The sequence below is a fragment of the Myxocyprinus asiaticus genome, chromosome 14 (genome assembly GCF_019703515.2).
Source record: "Myxocyprinus asiaticus isolate MX2 ecotype Aquarium Trade chromosome 14, UBuf_Myxa_2, whole genome shotgun sequence".
Taxonomy (NCBI): domain Eukaryota; kingdom Metazoa; phylum Chordata; class Actinopteri; order Cypriniformes; family Catostomidae; genus Myxocyprinus; species Myxocyprinus asiaticus.
The window spans coordinates 11,596,678-11,619,204 of NC_059357.1; the positions used below are offsets into that span (position 1 = coordinate 11,596,678).

The 22,527-nt window shown below is 39.0% G+C and overlaps 1 protein-coding gene across 2 annotated transcripts in view; it reads right to left on the minus strand.

Moving 5' to 3' along the window:
• LOC127451584 (corticotropin-releasing factor receptor 1) overlaps nt 1-22,527 on the minus strand; it is a 245,812-nt gene that overhangs the window by 152,586 nt on the left and 70,699 nt on the right. For both annotated transcript variants that reach the window (XM_051716370.1, XM_051716369.1), the window contains exons 4-5: nt 11,266-11,316; nt 3,283-3,402 (exon numbers count right to left, since the gene is read on the minus strand). In XM_051716370.1, coding sequence (XP_051572330.1) covers nt 3,283-3,402; nt 11,266-11,316 — 171 coding nt within the window. The remainder of the gene's footprint in view (nt 1-3,282; nt 3,403-11,265; nt 11,317-22,527) is intronic.

Here is a 22,527-nt window from a genome sequence, read left to right on the forward strand (position 1 = left end):
AATAGAACACTACAGACCAGTCTCTCTCATACCATTTGTGGCAAAAACACTTGAAAGGGCAGTTTTCAATCAAATCTCTGCCTATCTCTCACAGAACAAGCTGCTGGATGACAATCAGTCAGGCTTTAAAAGTGGACACTCCACCGAGACCGCCCTGCTGTCTGTCACCGAGTCGCTGAGACAGGCGAAAGCTGAATCCAGATCATCCATCCTTATTCTGCTGGACCTTTCTGCAGCATTTGACACAGTCAACCATCAGATATTACTCTCTACCCTTTCCTCGCTGGGCATCACAAGAACTGTGCTTGACTGGTTTAATTCCTATCTCTCAGGTAGGTCCTTCAAGGTAGCCTGGAGAGGTGAGGTATCCAAGCCACATCAGCTACTTACTGGGGTACCTCAGGGATCAGTGCTTGGGCCACTTCTCTTCTCTATATACACAACATCACTGGGACCCATCATTCAAGCACATGGTTACGCTGATGACACGCAACTCTACTTGTCTTTCCAGCCCAACGACACCACAGTGACTGCTCGAATTTCTGCCTACCTGGTGGACATCTCGGCCTGGATGAAGGAGCACCACCTGCAACTCAACCCAGCCAAGACTGAACTCCTTGTCTTTCCAGCCAACCCTGATGTTGAACACAACATCACCGTGCAGCTGGGTGCAACTACAGTAACGCCTTCCAAATCGGTCAGAAATCTAGGGGTAACCATCGACAACAGACTAAATTGCACAGACCACATCTCAAAGCCCGCAAGATCATGTAGATTTACACTCTACAATATCAGGAAGATAAGACCCTTCCTCTCTGAACATGCCACACAACTGCTTGTCCAGTCACTTGTCATAACTAGACTGGACTACTGTAACGCTCTCATTGCAGGCCTCCCTGCATGTGCAACTAGACCCCTCCAAATGATCCAGAATGCAGCAGCACGTCTGGTCTTTAATGAACCAAAGAGAGCACATGTTACACCACTCCTTGTCTCTCTCCACTGGCTACCGGTTGATGCACGTATCAAATTCAAGGCTCTGATGCTGGCATACAGAACAGTTACTGGGTCTGCTCCAGCATACCTAAAATCATTTATGCAGAGCTACGCGCCCACTAGAAGTCTGCGGTCTGCTAAGGAACGTCGCCTTGTTGTACCAACACAAAGAGGCACCAAAACACTTTCCCAGACTTTCAGCTTCATCATACCACGTTGGTGGAACGACCTTCCCAACTCCATCCGTGAAGCTGACTCACTCTCTGTCTTCAAAAAATGACTAAAAACACATCTTTTCCATGAGCACTTAACCAGTCATTAAAAAAAAAAAAAACATTCTGTTGCACGTCATTCTATTTTGAATACTATTATGATGCTAGTGATACTTTGTAATACAGCACTTTTCATACCACTGTCTCCTAAGATGATTTGCTTATGTTTTCCTCTCTTGTAAGTCGCTTTGGATAAAAGCGTCTGCCAAATGAATAAATGTAAAATGTAAATGTAGTGTCACTATATCGACACAACGTCGAGTGAGTGACAGATAGGGAACATCTTGGTTACTGTTGTAACCTCCATTCCCTGATGGAGGGAATGAGACGTTGTGTCCCTCTTGCCACAATGCTGTACTACCCGCTGAAATGGCCGGGACCCTGTCTCGGCTCCTCAGTGCAAAACCTGAATGAGTGATTGCGAGCCAGCTCCTTTTATACACGTATGACTGGGGGAGTGGCATGCAAATTCCACTCGCCAATTCCCATTGGCCTTTTCTCAAAGATCAAAGGTGTTTGGGGCTCCCAAGAGTGACCCCTAGTGTCACTACATCGACACAATGTCTCGTTCCCTCAATCAGGGAATGGAGGTTACAACAGTAACCAAGACGTTTTAGATGCGAAACCAATGTCACACAATCAAATTTACTTGATTGATGTGTTAAATGTTAAGTGTGCATAAATGTTAATGTGCTGTGTTAGCATGTGCACATGTGAACACTTCTTGCAGCTTGATATGAAATATCAAAATATTGCATCAGTTTTGCACCAGTGTTGTTAAAATAGTGTGGAAAAAATATATATTTGTGAAGGAAAGATTTTGAAAACTAAGAGATATTTAATGTGATTTGCATTATTTTGTGCAGATTGTTTTTTTATTATTATTTATTTATTTTATGCTGACTCTGCTTGCTTGATCCAAACTGAAATGGCGAGCCAGAACCCCTAATCTGTGATTCAAAATTAATTGTGATTCCTGATCTGTGGTGCAAGATTCATCGTGATTCAACATGGATTTACTGGCTAGAAGAATTTTGCACCTTACAGCTAAGCTGAGATCTCAACACACACACACTGCCCAGGCAGAGAGAGAGAGAGAAATAACTAAAAGGCCTTTTCACGCATTGACACAATTACATTTACGCAAATACACATTGAGACATTTACACATTTCAAGGACCAAGGAACCTAAATACTATTGGACATTGGAGAAATCTTTCTTAAGTGAACAGACACTGAAACTTTGGGAGGAACATTTTGCTGAATTACACTGGGATGTTTCTATTATTGTTTTCCATTTTATTGTTGCATTGTTAACTGTTTCCCAGACTTCTGAACCCACTTCATTTATATCCTACAAGAGACAAACCTATCCCTAAGTATTTGACAGAGTTCAAATGCTTTGAAGGAAGGGAGGAGGAATAAAAGGAAGCAAGAAAGAAGATTAAATGAAGGAAGAAATGAAGGAATACTAAAAAGGAAAAAGGGAAAGAGCAAAAGAAGGAAGGAAGGAAGAATGGAAAGAGGAAAATAAGGAAGGAAGGATGGAAGGAGGGAAGGAATAATAAAAAGAAAGGAAGGGAAAGAGGAAAATAAGGAAGGATTGAAGGAAGGAAGGAATAATGAAAAGAAAGGAAGGGAAAGAGGAAAAGAAAGAGAAGGAAGGAAGATAGAACAAAATAAATTGAAAACCTGGTTATGTAGCTCTCAGCTGCTTGCTCACATACTCTGACAACTGCTGTTCCTATCTGTGCCAGGTTTAAATTAATCTAAGATGTAACTTCCATACTACAGAGGCACAGGAGTACCCTAAAAGACCTGCTATTGTTTGAAATACAACAACATCGACTTGACAAGAGACGCAAGAGTATAAGAGCAGCTAGGCTTACGATAAAACAGAGACCAAACAAAATAAACAGCTTGTCCTGCCATAGACATGAAACAAGAACAGACTGAGCTGTCTAGATGGAACAAGTGTGAAAGTGCTGCTCAATGTGAGATACTCTGCACTTACTGGTGGTGTTGTATCGGACCCCTAGGAAGGTCTCCGGACAGGGACGAGACACCACTTCTCCAGCACTACTCCTGGGCCAGCACGTTCCGATGCCATCTATTGAAGTGTTACAGAACAGACCTGACAGAAAGAGATAGAGAAGAGGAGGAGGACTTTGAAAATGAAGCAGTTGGTGTTATTGTGTAGATGTGAAGAAATGTTGAAGAACTATGGCATATTGGTTAGCACACATGCTCTGACACAGTGAGCCGTGACACTCATGTTAGCAATGTGAGTTCTAGCAATTTCCTGTTGTTTCTGCTCGATTACTGTCAATAAAAGTGTCAAAAAAGCCAAAAGAATAGAAGAAATGCTATGTAGAGAGCAGAAAAGCAGTCTTAGTCTCCTTTTGCATTAAACAGACAGTGGCTCTAAAAAGTATTTTTAAACGTAAGCATTTAACACTTAAAAATGTATGAAGTTCTTTGCAAAATTACAAAATATCAAAACAGGAACTAACTTAATTTTTCTGAGCCATTTTTCAAATTACTCTAAACTAACTGGTCTCAATTTTGGGGGGAAAATCTGTGGAATTCTGAAAAAATGTAATAAACAAACACACAAGAGGAGAGGGATAGGCAGAACTTTGTAATTGGCTGCTTTCCCACCACCGGGCGCTACAGAGGACGATCACATATTCCAGTTTTTAGGACTGCTTTTTTACAAAATATTACACAAGTAATATTATTTTATATATTATATAAGTTTCAATGAGCTAGCTAGCGTAATCTACCCCCCTGAATAAAGGCATGTAGAAAAATTTACTATACTAGTTAAACCATCATCATAAAATCATGAAGATACTCCAAACATGCACATTTCTTTTTTATTTTTTTTCTTAACTTTGCCACGTACTAAAGCCATTGTGGCGTTCTGAGTTGCCACGTACTAAAATCATTGAGCATGGTTTGAAATCATGCAGTGATGAACTGTGCTCAAGTGGAAACACTACTGGAATCATTCCTCACCATGCTCAGAACCATTTGGACCAATGATAGAAAAGCAGCTATTGAAAAAAATCCATGTACTGTAGCTTTCTGCGGAAATCAACACGCATAGATTCCATGTGGGAATGCATAAAAGTCAAGGTATTGGAGTGGCCATCACAAAGCCCTGACCTCAATCTGATAGAAAATTTGTGGGCAGAACTGAAAAAGCATGTGCGAGCAAGGAGGCCTACAAACCTGACTCAGATACACCAGTTCTGTCTGGAGGAATGGGCCAAAATTCCAGTAATTTATTGTGAGAAGCTTGTGGAAGGCTCCCCAAAATGTTTGACCAAAGTTAAACCATTTAAGGCAATGCTACCAAATACTAACATATATGTAAACTTCTGACCCACTGGGAATGTGATGAAAGAAATAAAAGTTGAAATAAATCATTCTCTCTACTATTATTCTGACATCTCACATTCTTAAAATAAAGTAGTGATCCTAACTGACCTAAGAGAGGGAATGATTTCTACGATTAAATGTCAGGAATTTTGAAAAACTGAGTTTAAATGTATTTGGCTAAGGTGAATGTAAACCTCTGACTTCAATTGTATGTGCCTTTGTTTTTAGATCAAGTAAGCAACCCTTGCAAAACCAGGAGCATTTTAATACGATGATTACACTGAGATACTGTATATAAAGAACTGGATCTCTGACACTGCCAATAGGAGGTGAGGCCACCAGAAGTGTTCAAGCGGCCATCTTGGTATGCCCCAACTGTCATAGAGCCTCTAAAATTTGCTCATTATGGATAATATTCCTTACAAAGGAGAAGACTAACGCAGATTGCGAATCCGGAACATTCACCTATCCCAGTGTGCAGCTATTGTAACGGAAGTAGGATAAGTTGCAATGTCTGCTTGTTATAGGGTGACAATACGTCCTTTCCCCCAGAGGGTCCTTAAAAAGTCAAACCGGTATTTCTAAATCGCTTAAAATACCTGGGATTTGCTCTCTATAGTCATACATACACTCACTGAGTACTTTATTAGTAACACTATGGTCCTAATTAAGTGCCCAACATGGTCATCTGCTGTTGTAGCCCATCCGCCACAAGGTTCGACATGTTATGTGTTCTGAGATGATATTCTGCTCACTACAATTGTACAGAGGGGTTATCTGAGTCACCGTAGCTTTCTGTCAGCTCGAACCAGTCTAGTCATTCTCTGATGAACTCTCTCATCAACAAGGCGTTTCTGTCCACAGAACTGCCACTCACTGGATGTTTTTTTGTTTTTGGCACCATTCTGAGTAAATTCTAGAGACAGTTTTGCGCACTGTAAAAAAAAATATAAAAATGTTGTTTTTACAACAAAAAAACAAACAAACAAAAAAAATAAAACTGGCAGCTGTGGTTGCCAGAATAATTATGTAAAAAATACAGTAATAATGTAAACAACTTTACAGAAAAACCTATACATTTTACAGTTTAAAACTGTTGTTTTTACTGCATATTTTATGGTGCAGTACCATTGTTTATATTATTAAATGATAAACTTGAGATCAGCAGTTACAGAAATACTCAAACCAGCCCGTCTGGCACCAACAATCATGCCATGGTCGAAATTATTGAGATCACATTTTTTCCCCATTCTGTTGGTTAATGTGAACATTAACTGAAACTCCTTACTCGTATCTGCATGATGTTATGCATTGCACTGCTGCCACATGATAATTATTAGATAATTGCATTAATAAGGAAGGTGTACAGGTGTTCCTAATAAAGTGCTCAGTGAATGTAGATACATGTCACACATTCTGTGTGCATTAGCCATTAAAAACCCTATTTAAACATACAGAATCAGTTTCATTTTAACCATCTTGACTTTGCTTGTCTCCGTCCCACTCTTCATGCCCGCTGCGTGTGTGTAAATAGAGAAAGAGAGAGAGATTTTAATAATAACTTTATTCCATTAAATCATCCAAAAAAAACTTCATAAATATTATGTACAAAATGTAAATAATAATAATAATAATAATAATAATAATAATAATAATAATAATGATAATTCCAGTTTTACTGTAACCACAGAGAAAGCCATAAATGTTAATCCAAAACTGAACAGATCATTCATTATAGCCCCAATGATGTAAAAAAAACTCTCAAAATCATTCATCATCTTGAAATAATGAAAATCAATCAAAACTCTTTTTTTTTACCAAACCTTTAAAAACTAAAACCACCCCATTACTTTCTTTACCCTCAATCTTATTCTTCCTGCTTATATAAATTGACAGCTTAGCTTGTCCTACAATAAAATTCAAAAGATGACTCTTTATCTTATGATCTGCCTTATATTTAGGTCCAAATAATTAATAATAATAATAATAATAATAATAATAATAATCATAATCATAATCATAATCATAATAAAATAAAAAAAATAAAAAAACCTGAGAAATATATTCCTCACCAAAGTTTTTAAAAAATATTTTTAAGAATCACAAATGAACCAAAACTCCTTGTACATTCCAGAAAAAAAAAAAAAAACAGTGAAAGATTGATTCTTTCAAACCACAAAAAGGACATGCATTAAACACAGCTGGATTGATCACATTCTCAAAAGCATTTACAGCAAATGTGCCGTGCAAAATCCTCCACTGAAGATCTCCTGCTCTTTTGTCTAAAGGTGGTTTATATAGAATTATCCACACAGGCTTTGAACTGTGCTTTATACAATTCATCCCCCCAAACCGTATCAACTCTTTCTTTTAGTTTTACTTTGTTTAAACCCTTTACACAACACTTATACAAAATTACATGTGCTAATCCATTAACTTGCTGGAGTCCATTAAGAAAAGTACAAAATCCAGATTCATTCCACCAGCTTGCCTTAGAATGATATTTGCTACTTGTCTCAATACAAGATTATTTGGTCCTGTTAAGTATCACCAAATGGAGCTTATTCCAAAAAAAAAAAAAAAAAAAAAAAAGCCACCAAATTATTAGACTATAACTTATCCTCTGTTAGACATTTTTGACCACAGCCATTTCCATTACTCCAATAGTTTTTGAACTTTTTTAGAACACCTTCCCAATTTGTCTTTATCATAAAATCATCCCCAAGATATATACCCAAATATTTTAATCCCCCTTTTTTCCAAGCAAGTCCACCTGGCAACTTTGGAAAACCTTCCAATAATTTTCCTTAAATAAAGGCTTCACTCTTTAACCAGTTAACTTTTGCAGAAGAAATAGCACCAAATACTGTAATAATTGATTGTAAAACATCTACTTCTTCTTGACTTTTAATTAATACAATTATGTCATCAGCATAAGCAGATCATTTTATTTTCACTCTGTACTGTGGTAAAGACCACCCCTCAGTATTTGATCGAATTCCAGCCAGCAAGGGTTCGATAGACAAGGCATATAACATCCCTGATAGAGCACATCCCTGTCTAATACCCCTATTAATTTTAAAAGGAGCACTCAACCCACCATTGATTTTGAGCATACTCTCAATATCTCGGTACAAAACCTGGATCATAGCAATAAAACAAGAGTTGAACCCAAACTCTTCTAACATACGCCACAGATAGCTGTGTTCAACTCGGTCAAATGCCTTTTCCTGGTCTATCGAAATCAGACAAGGTTCTAATCCCAGTGATCCAGAGACATCAAAAACATCCCTAATTAAATGTATATTATCTAGAATAGACCTTTTGAGCACACAGTAAGTATGCTCTATATGGATGGCCTGACCAATTATCTCACTTAATCTAATGGCTAAACTTTAGAGAGCAGCTCATTTCACTAGCTAGGTAATTTCACCCTCCCATTCCATCATCAAATTGCTTTCACTATGAATATCACTATGAGTTTCTTGTACAAATAACACACCAATATTTTTCAGTTTTATTAATTAAAAAATCTTTGCTCTTTTTAAACAATCTTGCGCACCATTTATATTAAGGGTAACCAGGCTTAATTTACTCATAATTTACTGAGCAAACCAAACATAAAACATAAATGAATGAGACACTTCAAATTCATCATTTAAGATATTCATTCGCAGTTTCTGGACAGTTTTCTTCAATCTATATATCTCTTGATCTGAAAAGCCACCTACTCCTGTTTCTTTCATAAACATTTTGCTGAATCAATAAAAAGTCCTCGGTCTGGAAAGAAATCCTCAACTTTGACCCCTTCCATCCCTTTCGTAGACTGCAAGAATTTTTTGATTTTTTCAATTGCATAAGCACTGATCTTTCCTGATCTTTCTCGTACGAGAGATTCAGCGTAGTCTGACGACTCACTCTCACTAGCCGCTGCCGATTCATCAATATAACTAACCTCAGAATCAAATTCTGAATCTATTGTCCCTTTTTGTGCTATTTCATGACACATTCTTTTTTGGTCTCTTCCCTTGTCCCCTTCTCTTGGTTTTTCTTTTTAATTTCGATGTTTTGAAAACAATCTCTTCCTCCACCATATCATATTTCCGCTTTCCGTAACCACCACAGTATCAACAGTAGTAATTTCATTAACAATTGTGTACACCCTTTCTGTCTGATCATCCATTACTCATCCGTCATCATTGCACACAACACTATTACTTTCTGTTTCCCTCATTCCAACATCCTTTATTACATTAGACTGTTTGCCTTCCACCTGTCTTTGCTCTTCCCCCTTCTACCCATCTTTTTTCCTTTACCGTTATTCTCACCCAGAACCGTTGTTTGCTCTTCTTTCTCTGTACATAAATGAATCAGATGCCCTTCTTTCCCACAACCAAAGCATTTAATTGTTTCAGAAGAAGCATAAATTACATAGTCAAAGTTGTCAATCCTAAACTTCAGGGCAAATCTTAACTCTTCGTTTTCATTTTTTAGAATCATATGTACCTGTCATTGGAAGGACACAACGTGCTTCAATTGGGGTGATTTACAACCCAAAGCAATCTTTTTAATGCGTGACACACTCTTCCCATGTCTTGTTAGCTCTCTCTCGATTACTTTATCTTTAAAGAAAGGTGGGGCGTTAGACAAAACAGTTATTTTCGCTGGTTGTACCAAAGGCACAACTGGAGTTAAAGAATCATTAATGATGACTCCATTAGCAACTACAACTAAATTAACCTTATCCTTGCTGTCCAAAAATAACACAATTATGCCATTCATCCTCGAAGCAGACAGTATACTGCTATAACCAACAACTTGTGCCACAGCAATGATACAATCTTACACCGAACAGTGTTCAGCGGGGATGAATTTAATGCCATGCTACCGCGTTAGTCTGTCTAGACTCATAGGCTCAGACGCTGCCATCTCAATCAGCTCGCGCTGATCGATAGCGCTCCTCACAAACCCATCTAAACCTTTGCTTTACCCATTGCACACAACATATTAAATAAATAAAACAAACAATAGCAAAAAGGTAGAAAAATAAAGAAAACACTCATTCAGTTGAGTCCACTCTCACTCACACATGCCAACTCTGCCCACTCACTCCCAGCATGCAATCGAGAGAGAGAGAGAGAGAGAGAGAGAGAGAGACTGAACGAGAATGCACTCTAGGCAAGTGAACGTGACAAAAAAGCACTTTTTGATTTAAAGAAAATTACGTAAAGCATGTAATTAAAAACAAACACTTCTATGTTCGTGTGGCAGACAAGCCTCTTGTTCATCGGAAAGGAGGAAGCGGGTACCAGGTTATCAACCAAAAGGACTTTTAATAAAACAAATACAACATAAAACTCAGCAAAACAAAACACGTGCACACACACAAACACAGCTCCATGTGTGTCTCTCTCTCTGGCACCTCCGGCTCCTCCTTATCTCTCTCTCCCACTGATTGGGGCAACCCAGCGCCAGACGCGCATCCTCACGTTCTGGCCACGCCCTCCTCCTTGTCACAGTTTGCAATAAATATCTCTGAAAATGTCTGTTTGTATCTTACCTCAGTTTCAGTGAACTTATTTACATTTAGCTGATCCGTTCACTAATGAAGTTTTTTAGAGCTATACTCCTTGATATAGATAAACATAACTCGTTCTGGCTTTCAGTAACAGGAAAATTCCTGACTTTAAATAAATAAATAACTACATGTGTAGGACGTTTGCGTTGCAGGGATTCACAGGTGGATTTCACTCACTAAAACTTTATTTTCTATTAATTCAATAAGCACACTGGAATGTTTGGACATAGCAATATGGGGGCACAGTGGCTTCAATGTTATGACGTCATTAGCAATCCAGTTCTATATTATAGATCAGTGGATAATTATCATCATAATACTTGCAAACTGAATTGCGGTCTTTTTTCTTACATTTACTTGCATTCTGATTCTGTCTTGTCTTGTCTTCCATGCATATATTTAACCATTTATAGCCCAGAGCAGACAGTTCTCAGCATACAATTAATCTTTTGAAGGTCTGCATGCGAAGTTAGAGGTATCTTATTTTGTCTTTGATTTAAGGGAACAAAAATTAATTATTCCATGGTGTACAGATTTCAGTGATTCATATATACACACAGTTTGAGAGACCTCAAGAGCTTGCTTATTGCGTTTGTCATCGTCATCTCTTATTTCACTTCTCAGAGGTTGTAGAATGGTGTAAACGTTGCATATTCCAGCAAAAAAAAAAAAAACAAAAAAAAATGTTGTTCTTTGAAACTGTATCAGAATTACAATATCTGGTTCTGTATTTTTCCTATTGTGGCAACTGTACAGTCTTTACAAATGAATGTCAAGCAAATACATTAATTAAAATTTAAAATGTAGACACTATGCAGACATGATTCTGTTTATCACACAACTATTGTGGATGGTTCATATAAGCAGAATTAGAATGAGATGGAAACTCTAATCTTCAATATTGGATCTGATATTGGATATTTTCTTCAATTTCCACCATTAAAACCACTGGCAGTAATAATATGTGTTATCTCTGTTTGCAATTTTCGTGTTTACAAATGAATATTTTAAAGAACTGAGATGTAAACTGACCTGATGAGGTGGTCGGACTGGACGTCTGATTCCACAGGATCAAAGTGCGTGCTGGAAAAACAAAAAAACAAGAACAATATATTTATTAGTCTTTTTTAAGTGATTTTTTTTTTTTTTTCAATTTAGATTTTAAGTGCTCTTAGGTGTTTAACTGTACAACTAGCATTACCAAACGGACTGGCAAAAAGTAATGAATAGTGCACTTGTTTTCAAATAAGTTTCCTAAACACTCCCCACCATTGGTCAGTCAAACATTGGAACATTGGTTGAGTCCATGTTGAAATCAGAGCTCCAGACTGCAACTGCGTTTTTCCTTCCAGTGCAACAAAATTTTGTAAGAGGTTGCACTGGTGAGACTACAAAGTTGACTTTCTCAAATGGCAAACACTTCAAAAGCGGAACGAAAAACACTATGCACAATACCAGATCAACTGCCATCAGGCTCAATGGACTGAGCAGTGTGAGTGCAGATCAGGTGCATTTACTTGGGGATCAGTATAAGGACACCCCTTTCCAATTAACTTAATACATTCTTAATGCTATGGCATGCGATGACATTCTAGACAATTATTTGCATCCAACTTTGTGTCAACTGTTTCAACTGATAAAATGTATAGCGTAGGGATGTACCGATATGGAATTTCTGGGCCGATACTGATAACTGACAATTTACAACTCATTATGTCCGATATGATACTATAAAAAATAAATAAATAAATTTGTAATCCTTTAACCTGGAACTGCAAACTAATTCATCAAAAGCATCTCATTTAAAATGTAAAAGCTTGGAATTTGAACTTGCTGCTATTTAAGGTTTGGTGGATGTAACATGAACCAGAAATGTCTCTATTTTACAGATGTATGATGATTTGAATGACAGATAAATGACAATACACTTGCATAAATTGTATGGTGCTCATTTATATGTGTGTTTAAGGTAATCCTGATGACTTCTTAACAGAGAGAGACTAATGAACTGTAAACAGCTGTTATAATGCATTAAACCAAAATGAGGCAATAAACAGCATGTAATGAATATTAAACAACAAAACACAATACTAACCCTAATGGTGTAATGTTTTAAATTAAAGACTGCAAATGCAGTAGTGTTTTGTGTGTCTTATGTATGTGTGGCATTGTGCTTATGCGCGTCTCATTCACAAATGCTTGTTACAGCGCTCATCTGTGACAGTTCGACTATAACTTATGAATGTGAACAACAATCATAATGTGAATAGGTAAGATCATACAGATCAAATAGTCAAGAGTCATAATGTTATAAACGTCACAACTCATAAAATACAACAACCACATTCATTTCACTCACAAATTAGTGTTCTTAGCCATCTTGAGTCACTATGTGAAAATTGTTTCAAGATAAATGTACCATGTTAGGTTTGGACTTGTTTTAATCACAATGCTGTTCTGTAAGAAACAATGTGCTATTTCCCCACTTTCTGTTTATGTTTCAAGAAGTAATGTAGTGCATCGAGTGCAGAAGAAAACTAGGAGAAATTTAACAATTCCATGCAGAACGACTTAAATCCAAAATCTACACTGGCATTCCTCTGAGTTATAAAGAAATTTGGACTGGTTCCAGCAAGACTGAGTTTGTCGCATCTGGCAAATCTTAACTGCGGGGAGAAGCACAGAGAAAATCCTCAGTCTTTGATGTTAATCAGATAAACCCCCAACTCATCACATGACTGATAATTTGAGGGACTGTTCTATGACTGCCATTGAAACTTCCATTAATCTTCAATATAACCAACTTTCTATACTTAAAATTATTATATTAATCATGAGGCATGTTACCAGCTCACCAGCTCACATGAAGCTTAATTCATGAACATCTGACATGGACTTTGGACTTGCTAATTTTACTACTATCAAAATACACAGCCAAGTGTAGGATTATACTTAAACTTTTTACAAATGCATCCTATGCAGATGATAACCCCAACAATTATGTTTCTCATAACGTGTAATGTATTATCCATGTTAAAACTAACAAACTAAATATTAGGACGTTTTATCATGCATTATAACTGAATTATAACTGTAATTTAATAAGAAAGTACAAGAGTTTGGTATGTAATTTATTGTCTTTTAAATTCCAGAGTGATGGTGTGAAGTCTATTGGTTTTTTTGCAGTTATAGTTCATTTATGAAATTTATGATTAAAATGTTCACTTTATGAGCGGGAAACTCATAAACCTTAGAACAATAGGTCGTAAATTAGTTATCTTGAGGGGAGGGCAGAAATGACCATGTGACCTAGCAAAAGACACTTCTGATTGGCTCAAGACACCTTTGGGGTGCGTCAAACCTCAACTCAACAAAACCTCCCCACCTAGGATGAACGCTCTCTGTTCTTCATTCTTCTTACACACACATGATGGGGAGTCGTGAGTCGTGAGGCCTTGCTTCCGAGGCTCTGCCTGGTCATTCCATCACCCATCCGGCATCCACGATTTTCAACAGAATTCCAAACATTGATGCAACAAAGGATTTCTACGGACCCAGCCAAAGAACCAAGGCAGTGCAACGCATGCAACTTTCACTGAAAGTAATGGTGTTTTATTAGATAACTGGCAAACCTGATCTAAATCAAGGCATACTAAATTAAGTAATGTTGGTTCTCAAGGCATGGTCTGTAGACTCCATAAAGTAAATTTTTCTGTTCCAGATTAGTTCCAATTTATCTTCTGTCAAAGCTCACTTACCAAACCATATTTATGTTTGTCTGTGTGTTAGTTTAGTTGTATGTTGTAGACTAGTTAATAAAGTCTTGTTTGTATTCAAAGAGAATTTGACTGTGTATTTTATCAAATCATATCGGTCCTTAGAAATCTGTCGATCCTAAAAAGCTGCATTACTCACAAACGGTATTTAAATCTATTTGTTATATTATTTTCAATGGTCATGAAAGTAGTATTACTGTTAGAATTAGTCTTATGTGCCGATCAAATCATCACTGGCCAAAGACTTTGATCTGACGTAAACATTAATTATTTTAATATTCCCCAAATCAATTGTTAATTGCCTTATTGTGCTAAATTCCTTGCATTAGTGGTTGAAAAATGATGCAGACATAAGCTTAAAGCCATAAGCTAACTATTATGCAAATTCTCTACATATAATTGGTGATGAATGCTGGCAGTTGTAAATATACCCTGTCACAAAGTCAATAATTCCTATACACGTGAAAACGATTGCCCCCAAGTAACCTACTGTGATGAGGAGGAGGTTGTGGCCAGGCAGTGATGGAGCACAGCCAGCACTGAATCAGCTGATCATCAGGAGAGCGAGATAAGGAGTGGCCGGAGACACCAGTTCGAGAGAGAGAGAGATGTACGCGGCAGTGTTGCATATGTGTCTGTGTTTGTTTATGTTTGTTTATGTTTGTTTTATGTAGAGTTTTATCATTAAACATCATGTTTACTGTTCAGCCAGTTCCCACCTACTCCTTGCCCATCCTTATACTGTTACGCCTACATGGGACTGGACTCAAGATGGCGCCGAGTATGGCTGCTACGTTGCGAGCGCCGACACAACATGGTAGTGTTTTGTTTGTTTTGTTTACAATTCTTATGTTTTTTGTCTTGGATGTTGTCTGCCTTATTGTCTACGACAGACAAACACTTTTGGACATTGGTTCTGCAATTACACACCGTAAACCGGACTTCAAATTCCTCAATGCCGACCCACTGTTTACAAACACGCAAGCGGAGCCCTTTGTCTGGGCTGCCCAGCCACGGAAACGCAGAAGGAAAAGGGGAAACAGAGCCGGCGTTCTCATCAGTGTAAGACGCTGCACAAATCGACCCCTGCTACCCAGTATTCTACTGGCAAATGTTCAGTCTCTGGATAACAAGCTCCACGAGCTGAAAGCGCAGATCTCTTTCCAATGAGAGATGAGGGACTGCTGCATTATCTGCCTTACGGAAACTTGGATGTCTGCGGAGATTCCAGACTCGGCCATCGAACCCTCTGGGTTCTCCGTGCACCGAGCGGACAGAGCGAAAGACCTCTCAGGTAAAGTCGACCATTCTGGCTACCGAGAGAATTCACAGCAGTCATTATCACAGCTGTGTACATCCCGCCACAAGCCAACACAGACCAGGCACTCAAGGAACTGTATGGGATTATAAGCAAACAGGAAACCGTGCACCCTGAGGCCGCATTCATTGTGACCGGGGACTTTAATAAAGCCAGTTTCAAATCAGTCGCACCAAAAATACCACCAACACATTAGTTTCAACACACGACACTGCTACTCTCCCTTCCGGGATGGCTACAAATCCCTCCCCCACCCATCATTTGGCAAATCGGACCACTCTTCCATTCTGCTTCTGCCCGTTTACAGTCAGAAACTGAAACAGGAAGCACCCGCTCTCAGAACGATCTAGTGCTGGTCAGACCAATCAGACTCTACGCTACAAGACTGTTTTGATCACACGGACTGGGAGATGTTCCGGTCCGCCTCTGATGACGACATCAAGCTTTACGCTGATAGCGTAATGTGTTTCATCAGAAAGTGCATAGAGGACGTCGTTCCGACCAGAATAATACGGATCTATCCGAACCAGAAGCCATGGATTAATAGCGATGTTCAAGCGGCACTTAATGTGCAGACCTCCGCTTTTAATTCCGGGAACGCGGAGGAGCATAAACAAGCCAGTTATGAATCAGAACAGCAAAACGCCAGTACAGGAACAAGATTGAAGGAGAGTTTAACACCACCAACTCTAGAAGCATGTGGCAGGGAATTAACATCATCTCGGACTAAAGGGAATAAAAACTCCGCCATGAACACCGCTGCCTCTCTCCCGGATGAGCTAAACACTTTTTATGCTCGTTTTGAGGGAAATAACACCACCCTCGTGGAGAGAGCTCTCTCGGCCGAAGCTACAGAGGTTAGTTCACTCTCCGTCTCTGTAGCGGATGTAACCCGATCCTTCCGACGGGTGAATATCTGCAAAGCCGCGGGTCTAGACGGCATTCCGGGCCGCGTCATCAGAGCGTGCGTGAACCAGCTGGCTGGAGTTTTTACGGACATTTTCAACCTTTCCCTCTCTTTGTCTGTAGTCCCCACATGCTTTAAAATGTCCACCATTCCAAAGCAATCAAAAATCATTTGCTTAAATGACTGGCGTCCTGTTCCTCTGACCCCCATCATCAGCAAATGCTTTGAGAGATTAATCAGAGATTACATCTGCTCTGTGCTGCCTCTCTCTCTAGACCCATTGCAGTTTGCTTACCGCAACAACCGCTCCACTGATGATGCCATTGCATCTACAATACACACTGCTCTCTCCCACCTGGAAAAAAAAGAACACTTATGTGAGAATGTTGTTTGTAGACTACAGCTCAGCATTCAATACCATAGTGCCCTCCAAGCTTGATGAGAAACTCCAGGCTCTGGGCTTAAACAGCTCACTGTGCAGCTGGATCCTGGACTTCCTGTCAAGCAGACACCAGGTGGTTGGAATGGGCAGCAACATCTCCTCATCACTGACCCTCAACTCTGGAGCCCCACAGGGCTGTGTTCTCAGCCCACTATTGTATTCCTTGTACACACATGACTGTGTGGCAACACATAGCTCCAATGCCATCATTAAGTTTGCTGATGACACGACGGTGATGAAACAGCCTACAGAGAGGAGGTACACACTCTGACACACTGGTGTCAGGAGCACAACCTCTCCCTCAACGTCAGTAAGACAAAGGAGCTTGTGGTGGACTTCAGAAGAAAAGACAGAGAACACAGTCCCATCACCATCAATGGAGCACCAGTGGAGAGAGTCAGCAGCTTCAAGTTCCTGGGTGTCCACATCACTGAGGAACTCACATGGTCCATCCACACTGAAGTCGTTGTGAAGAAGGCTCATCAGCGCCTCTTCTTCCTGAGACGGCTGAGGAAGTTTGGAATGAACCGCCACATCCTCACACGGTTCTACACCTGCACTGTAGAGAGCATCCTGACTGGCTGCATCTCCGCCTGGTGTGGCAATAGCACAGCCCACAACCGCAAAGCACTGCAAAGGGTGGTGCGAACTGCCAGACACATCATTAGAGGTGAGCTTCCCTCCCTCCAGGACATATATACCAGGCAGTGTGTGAAAAAAGCTTGGAGGATCATCAGAGACTCCAGCCACCCGAGCCATGGGCTGTTCTCACTGCTACCATCAGGCAGGCGGTATCGCAGCATCAGGACCCGCACCAGCCGACTTCATGATAGCTTCTCCCCCCAAGCAATCAGACTTTTGAACTCTTGATCTCCCACGATCAAAATACATCAGCACTGCACTTTATTACTCTTACTCTTATATCTCACACCGGACTGTCATAAATTATACTATTACTATATTATATTCTCTCTTCAGCCGACAGCCTGAATGTCAGTACAGTACAATACAACCTACTGTACATTCTATATATACTATATATACTTTTTTTATTGAATAATGTGTATCTGTATTGTGTGTACTGTATACTGTACAGTGTATGTTATTATTTGTATATTGTGTTGTGTGTAATTATGTGTATATTAGACTTTAAATTGTGTTGTGTTAATCTGATATTATTGTAAATTGGTCAATGTGTCATCACTGTCACGACTGCTATGTTGATTGGAAATGCACCCATGAATTTCACACACCCTTGCGCTTGTGTATATGGCTGTGTGACAATAAAAGTGATTTGATTTGATTTGATTTGATACGTTTTATCGCATTTTGCGTTTATTGCCTCATGAAACAAACAGAATATGGGAAATGGCATGTCATTGCTTACAGCAAATGACTAAAACCAGCCTCAAAAAAACAAAAAAAGGTGCACAGATGTTCAAATAATCCTCACAGTGCGACATGAGCTTGTCTCTCACTCAAACAGACACGTTGTGTGTGCACACGTACTTTCTCATAAGGCTGCCCAAGTCCTTGTCTGAAGCCATAGGCAGTCAGAGATTCTAAGCCACAAGCAAATAAACCGTAACAAATTATCGCCAAAAAGAATATTATGATTTTCCAGGTTATCGGCCAAAAATATATCTGTGCTGATATATTGTGCATCCCTTGTATCACTTGAATACACTGTTGAATTCACAAGTGGCTTTGGACAAAAGCATCGACCAAATGCATACATGTAAATTAAAAAGTAAACAATTCTGAACCAGCATGGAAATGCATGCATGTCTAAAATAATATTTTCAGCAGGGGTGTGAACGTTGCCATTCAAGGCAATTCATGATTGTTTTAAGCAGAAATTTTGTGCATCTGCAGTAAATCTGGTGTTGCACAAACTTGATGTGATTTGCAAAGCATGGCTTCTATAATTTTGGACATCCAAAGTAGTTTCAAACAAAACAAAATAAGAAACAAAAATCCAAGTAAACATTTCCACTTTTGCAGCAACTTGCATTAATTATACGTTTAAACCTCCACTCCAGGGATTTGTGTTAACAGGGCCTCCTTTTGCCTATAACATTGTTGAATTTGTTTCTCTATTCACCCTCCTGTCTGCTGTTCAACGAGATAAAATAAGCATGCATCTATTAATCTTCTTGCCCACAAAATCAATGGTCAGTTCGGCTGGCTCCATGGTATTGGAGCATAACATATAAAATCCTATGCTAGCATGTCACTATGTCTGCCTAACCTCTAGCCCCAAATAAATGGATGAAATTTAAAAGCCCCTCATGAAATCAAAAGTTATCGCTTTTAGTCCATGACTGTCAGCTTTAAAGTCTCACTCTTCTGGAAAAATGGACCAAAAAAATTGATGACTCATTCTGCACTACACAGATATTTGTCCAGTCAAATGCTCTCTAGAATGAGAATGCACTTCCCCTTAATGTGGCTTTGATATATCCCGTCCAAACTGCCTGTTTCAAAAGTATACATACACTATATTGCCAAAAGTATTCGCTCACCCATCCAAATAATTGAATTCAGGTATTCCAATCACTTCCATGGCCACAGGTGTATAAAATGAAGCACCTAGGCATGCAGACTGCTTCTACAAACATTTGTGAAAGAATGGGCCGCTCTCAGGAGCTCAGTGAATTCCAGCGTGGTACTGTGATAGGATGCCACCTGTTCAACAAGTCCAGTCGTGAAATTTCCTCGCTACTAAATATTCCACAGTCAACTGTCAGTGGTATTATAACAAAGTGGAAGCGATTGGGAATGACAGCAACTCAGCCACGAAGTGGTAGGCCACGTAAAATGACAGAGCGGGGTCAGCGGATGCTGAGGTGCATAGTGCGCAGAGGTCGCCAACTTTCTGCAGAGTCAATCGCTACAGACCTCCAAAGTTCATGTGGCCTTCAGATTAGCTCAAGAACAGTGCGTAGAGAGCTTCATGGAATGGGTTTCCATGGCCGAGCAGCTGCATCCAAGCCATACATCACCAAGTGCAATGCAAAGCGTCGGATGCAGTGGTGTAAAACACGCCGCCACTGGACTCTAGAGCAGTGGAGACGCGTTCTCTGGAGTGACGAATCACGCTTCTCCATCTGGCAATCTGATGGACGAGTCTGGGTTTGGCGGTTGCCAGGAGAACGGTACTTGTCTGACTGCATTGTGCCAACTGTGAAGTTTGGTGGAGGAGGGATTATGGTGTGGGGTTGTTTTTCAGGAGCTGGGCTTGGCCCCTTAGTTCCAGTGAAAGGAACTCTGAATGCTTCAGCATACCAAGAGATTTTGGACAATTCCATGCTCCCAACTTTGTGGGAACAGTTTGGGGATGGCCCCTTCCTGTTCCAACATGACTGCACACCAATGCACAAAGCAAGGTCCATAAAGACATGGATGAGTGAGTTCGGTGTGGAAGAACTTGACTGGCCTGCACAGAGTCCTGACCTCAACCCGATAGAGCACCTTTGGGATGAATTTGAGCGAAGACTGTGAGCCAGGCCTTCTCGTCCAACATCAGTGTCTGACCTCACAAATGCGCTTCTGGAAGAATGGTCAAAAATTCCCATAAACAAACTCCTAAAACTTGTGGAAAGCCTTCCCAGAATAGTTGAAGCTGTTATAGCTGCAAAGGGTGGGCCGACGTCATATTAAACCCTATGGATTAAGAATGGAATGTCACTTAAGTTCATATGCGTCTAAAGGCAGGTGAGCGAATACTTTTGGCAATATAGTGTATGTCAACACAGGGAAAAAAAATTTTTTTGTCAATTGCTTTCATGGGGTCTTTAAAAACATTTGTTTAGCCACATTCACTTTAAAATGACCACCTTGACACACACACACACACACTTAGTCATTTTAAATACTTTATTACAATACATAAGAAGTATTAAAGTGCTTTGGCGATCTTCACTGATTACAAAAATACTGTCCAAGTTCATTATCGGGTCTGACAACTGCATGTTCTCAGCAGTATATTTAAAGATAAATAAATAAAAATGTAAAAACCTTTCGTTAAAATATTAAATCTGAGGCTGAGGTACTAAAGTTGGATCTTGCCTTCAAAATCTTGACTGATATATATTAAAAAAAAAGTTATTGAATACATATCCTTCATAATGCAGTCCTGAGGTGAGAACCAAAAACGAGATGTGCAACCCCTACTGTGTAGTCTGCTGTTTGGGGATAAATTACATGGTGGAACAGGGTCTAAAAAATGTAATCGAGTGGTGGAACGAAGCTGAGGACACCTGCAGCTCACAGTGTGGACAAACAGAAATGTTTGTTTGCAGATGTATTTGCCAGTGTAAGAGAAAGTGTGTGTGCATGCATGTGTGTGTGTTTATATTAACGATTTATTCACAGCATCATAGCCTTTTCTGTGATTTATTTTGAGTTTGCTTGTGCAAAACAAGCTTTGCTTGAGCTGCCTTACATAACTTACAAAGAATATTTTTAAATATTTAAAGCACAGAGCACGTTACATGGAAAATTAAGTGTGTAAAAAGTAAAACTTAGGATTTAAAAAATATGTAACTACGTTAAAAAAATAAGTTTATGTTTGAAAACTCTGTTTTCAGTCTTCCAATGTCATCATTTTCCGAAGTAGGGTGTAATGGAGGATGTTTTCGAAAGTCTCCATTTTCGATGAAGGAAAACGACATTCTAGTGTGGATGCGAGGCGTAAACATAGTGAAATTAATGCATTTTCAAATTTGAATGGATTAGTGTGGATGTGGCCTAAGTTTTCTTAAGTCATAGCTCTGTGTTATAAATATAATATTTTTTTTTTTTTTTTAAAGTCACAAATTAATTTATTAATTAATGGTGTGTTAACCTTTGTAATCAACCAATTGAATCAATCAGCTAAACTTGAGATCCGGATCAGTCAGATTTGTGTATGAATCATGTTTGAAAACAGAATCAGCTGATTCATTTTTATTATTTATTCAATTTTATTGTACCTTTTGGAGCTTGACAGCTCCAGTTCTCATTCACTTTCATTATATGGAAAGAACGGTCCAAAATAGTCTTGAAAATTCCCCTTTTGTGTTCCTCTGAAGAAAAAGTCATATTGGTTTGGAACGATAATAATTACTTTTCCTTTAAGAAAAGAAAATTCTATGTTGTGAGATATTGTGTGCAGTTGGAAATTATTCATTATTAAATACATTTTTGCTTCATCTTTAGAAACAGCACAAACTCAGAGCCATAACTCGTCTTAGAGATATTTTTTCATTAACACATACTGAGAGTTTTATTACATATTGCATGATTGATTGTTCATATTGTGTGGAACCCCCCACAGCCATCATACAGAGGGAAAAAATCCATATGAAAAATGTATCATAAGCAACTGCAAACTTATGTTCATCATTACCATGACAATGTGTCAGTTGTTGAGTAAGCACTTGATACTGTATACAATGACTGGGTATAGTATTACAGCTACTGTAATCACAGGTTTCCAGCATCCTGAACTTTACACAGGCTCGAATTTGTGAATGTTTTGATTTCAAAATTACCTTTAATAACGCCTGTACATACAACATAACAATAGAGCAAATCACAATAAAATCATATAATCTCACCTCTGGATATTTTATCACCTAACACAATATTGCTTCCAGGAGACTTGATATCCATCAGCATAATTAGTGTTAATAATTAATGCTCATTATGACACTGTAATCACAGTTGTTTTAACGTTAGCCTAAATCAAGCCTAATCAATTGGCCCGTCCCGAATCCTGCATGACGTTGCAAGTAAGAACATTCCTTATGGTCTTTTTGTATGCACTTCTATTTGCTGTAAGACTTTATAGCCTACCTTGTTTTAT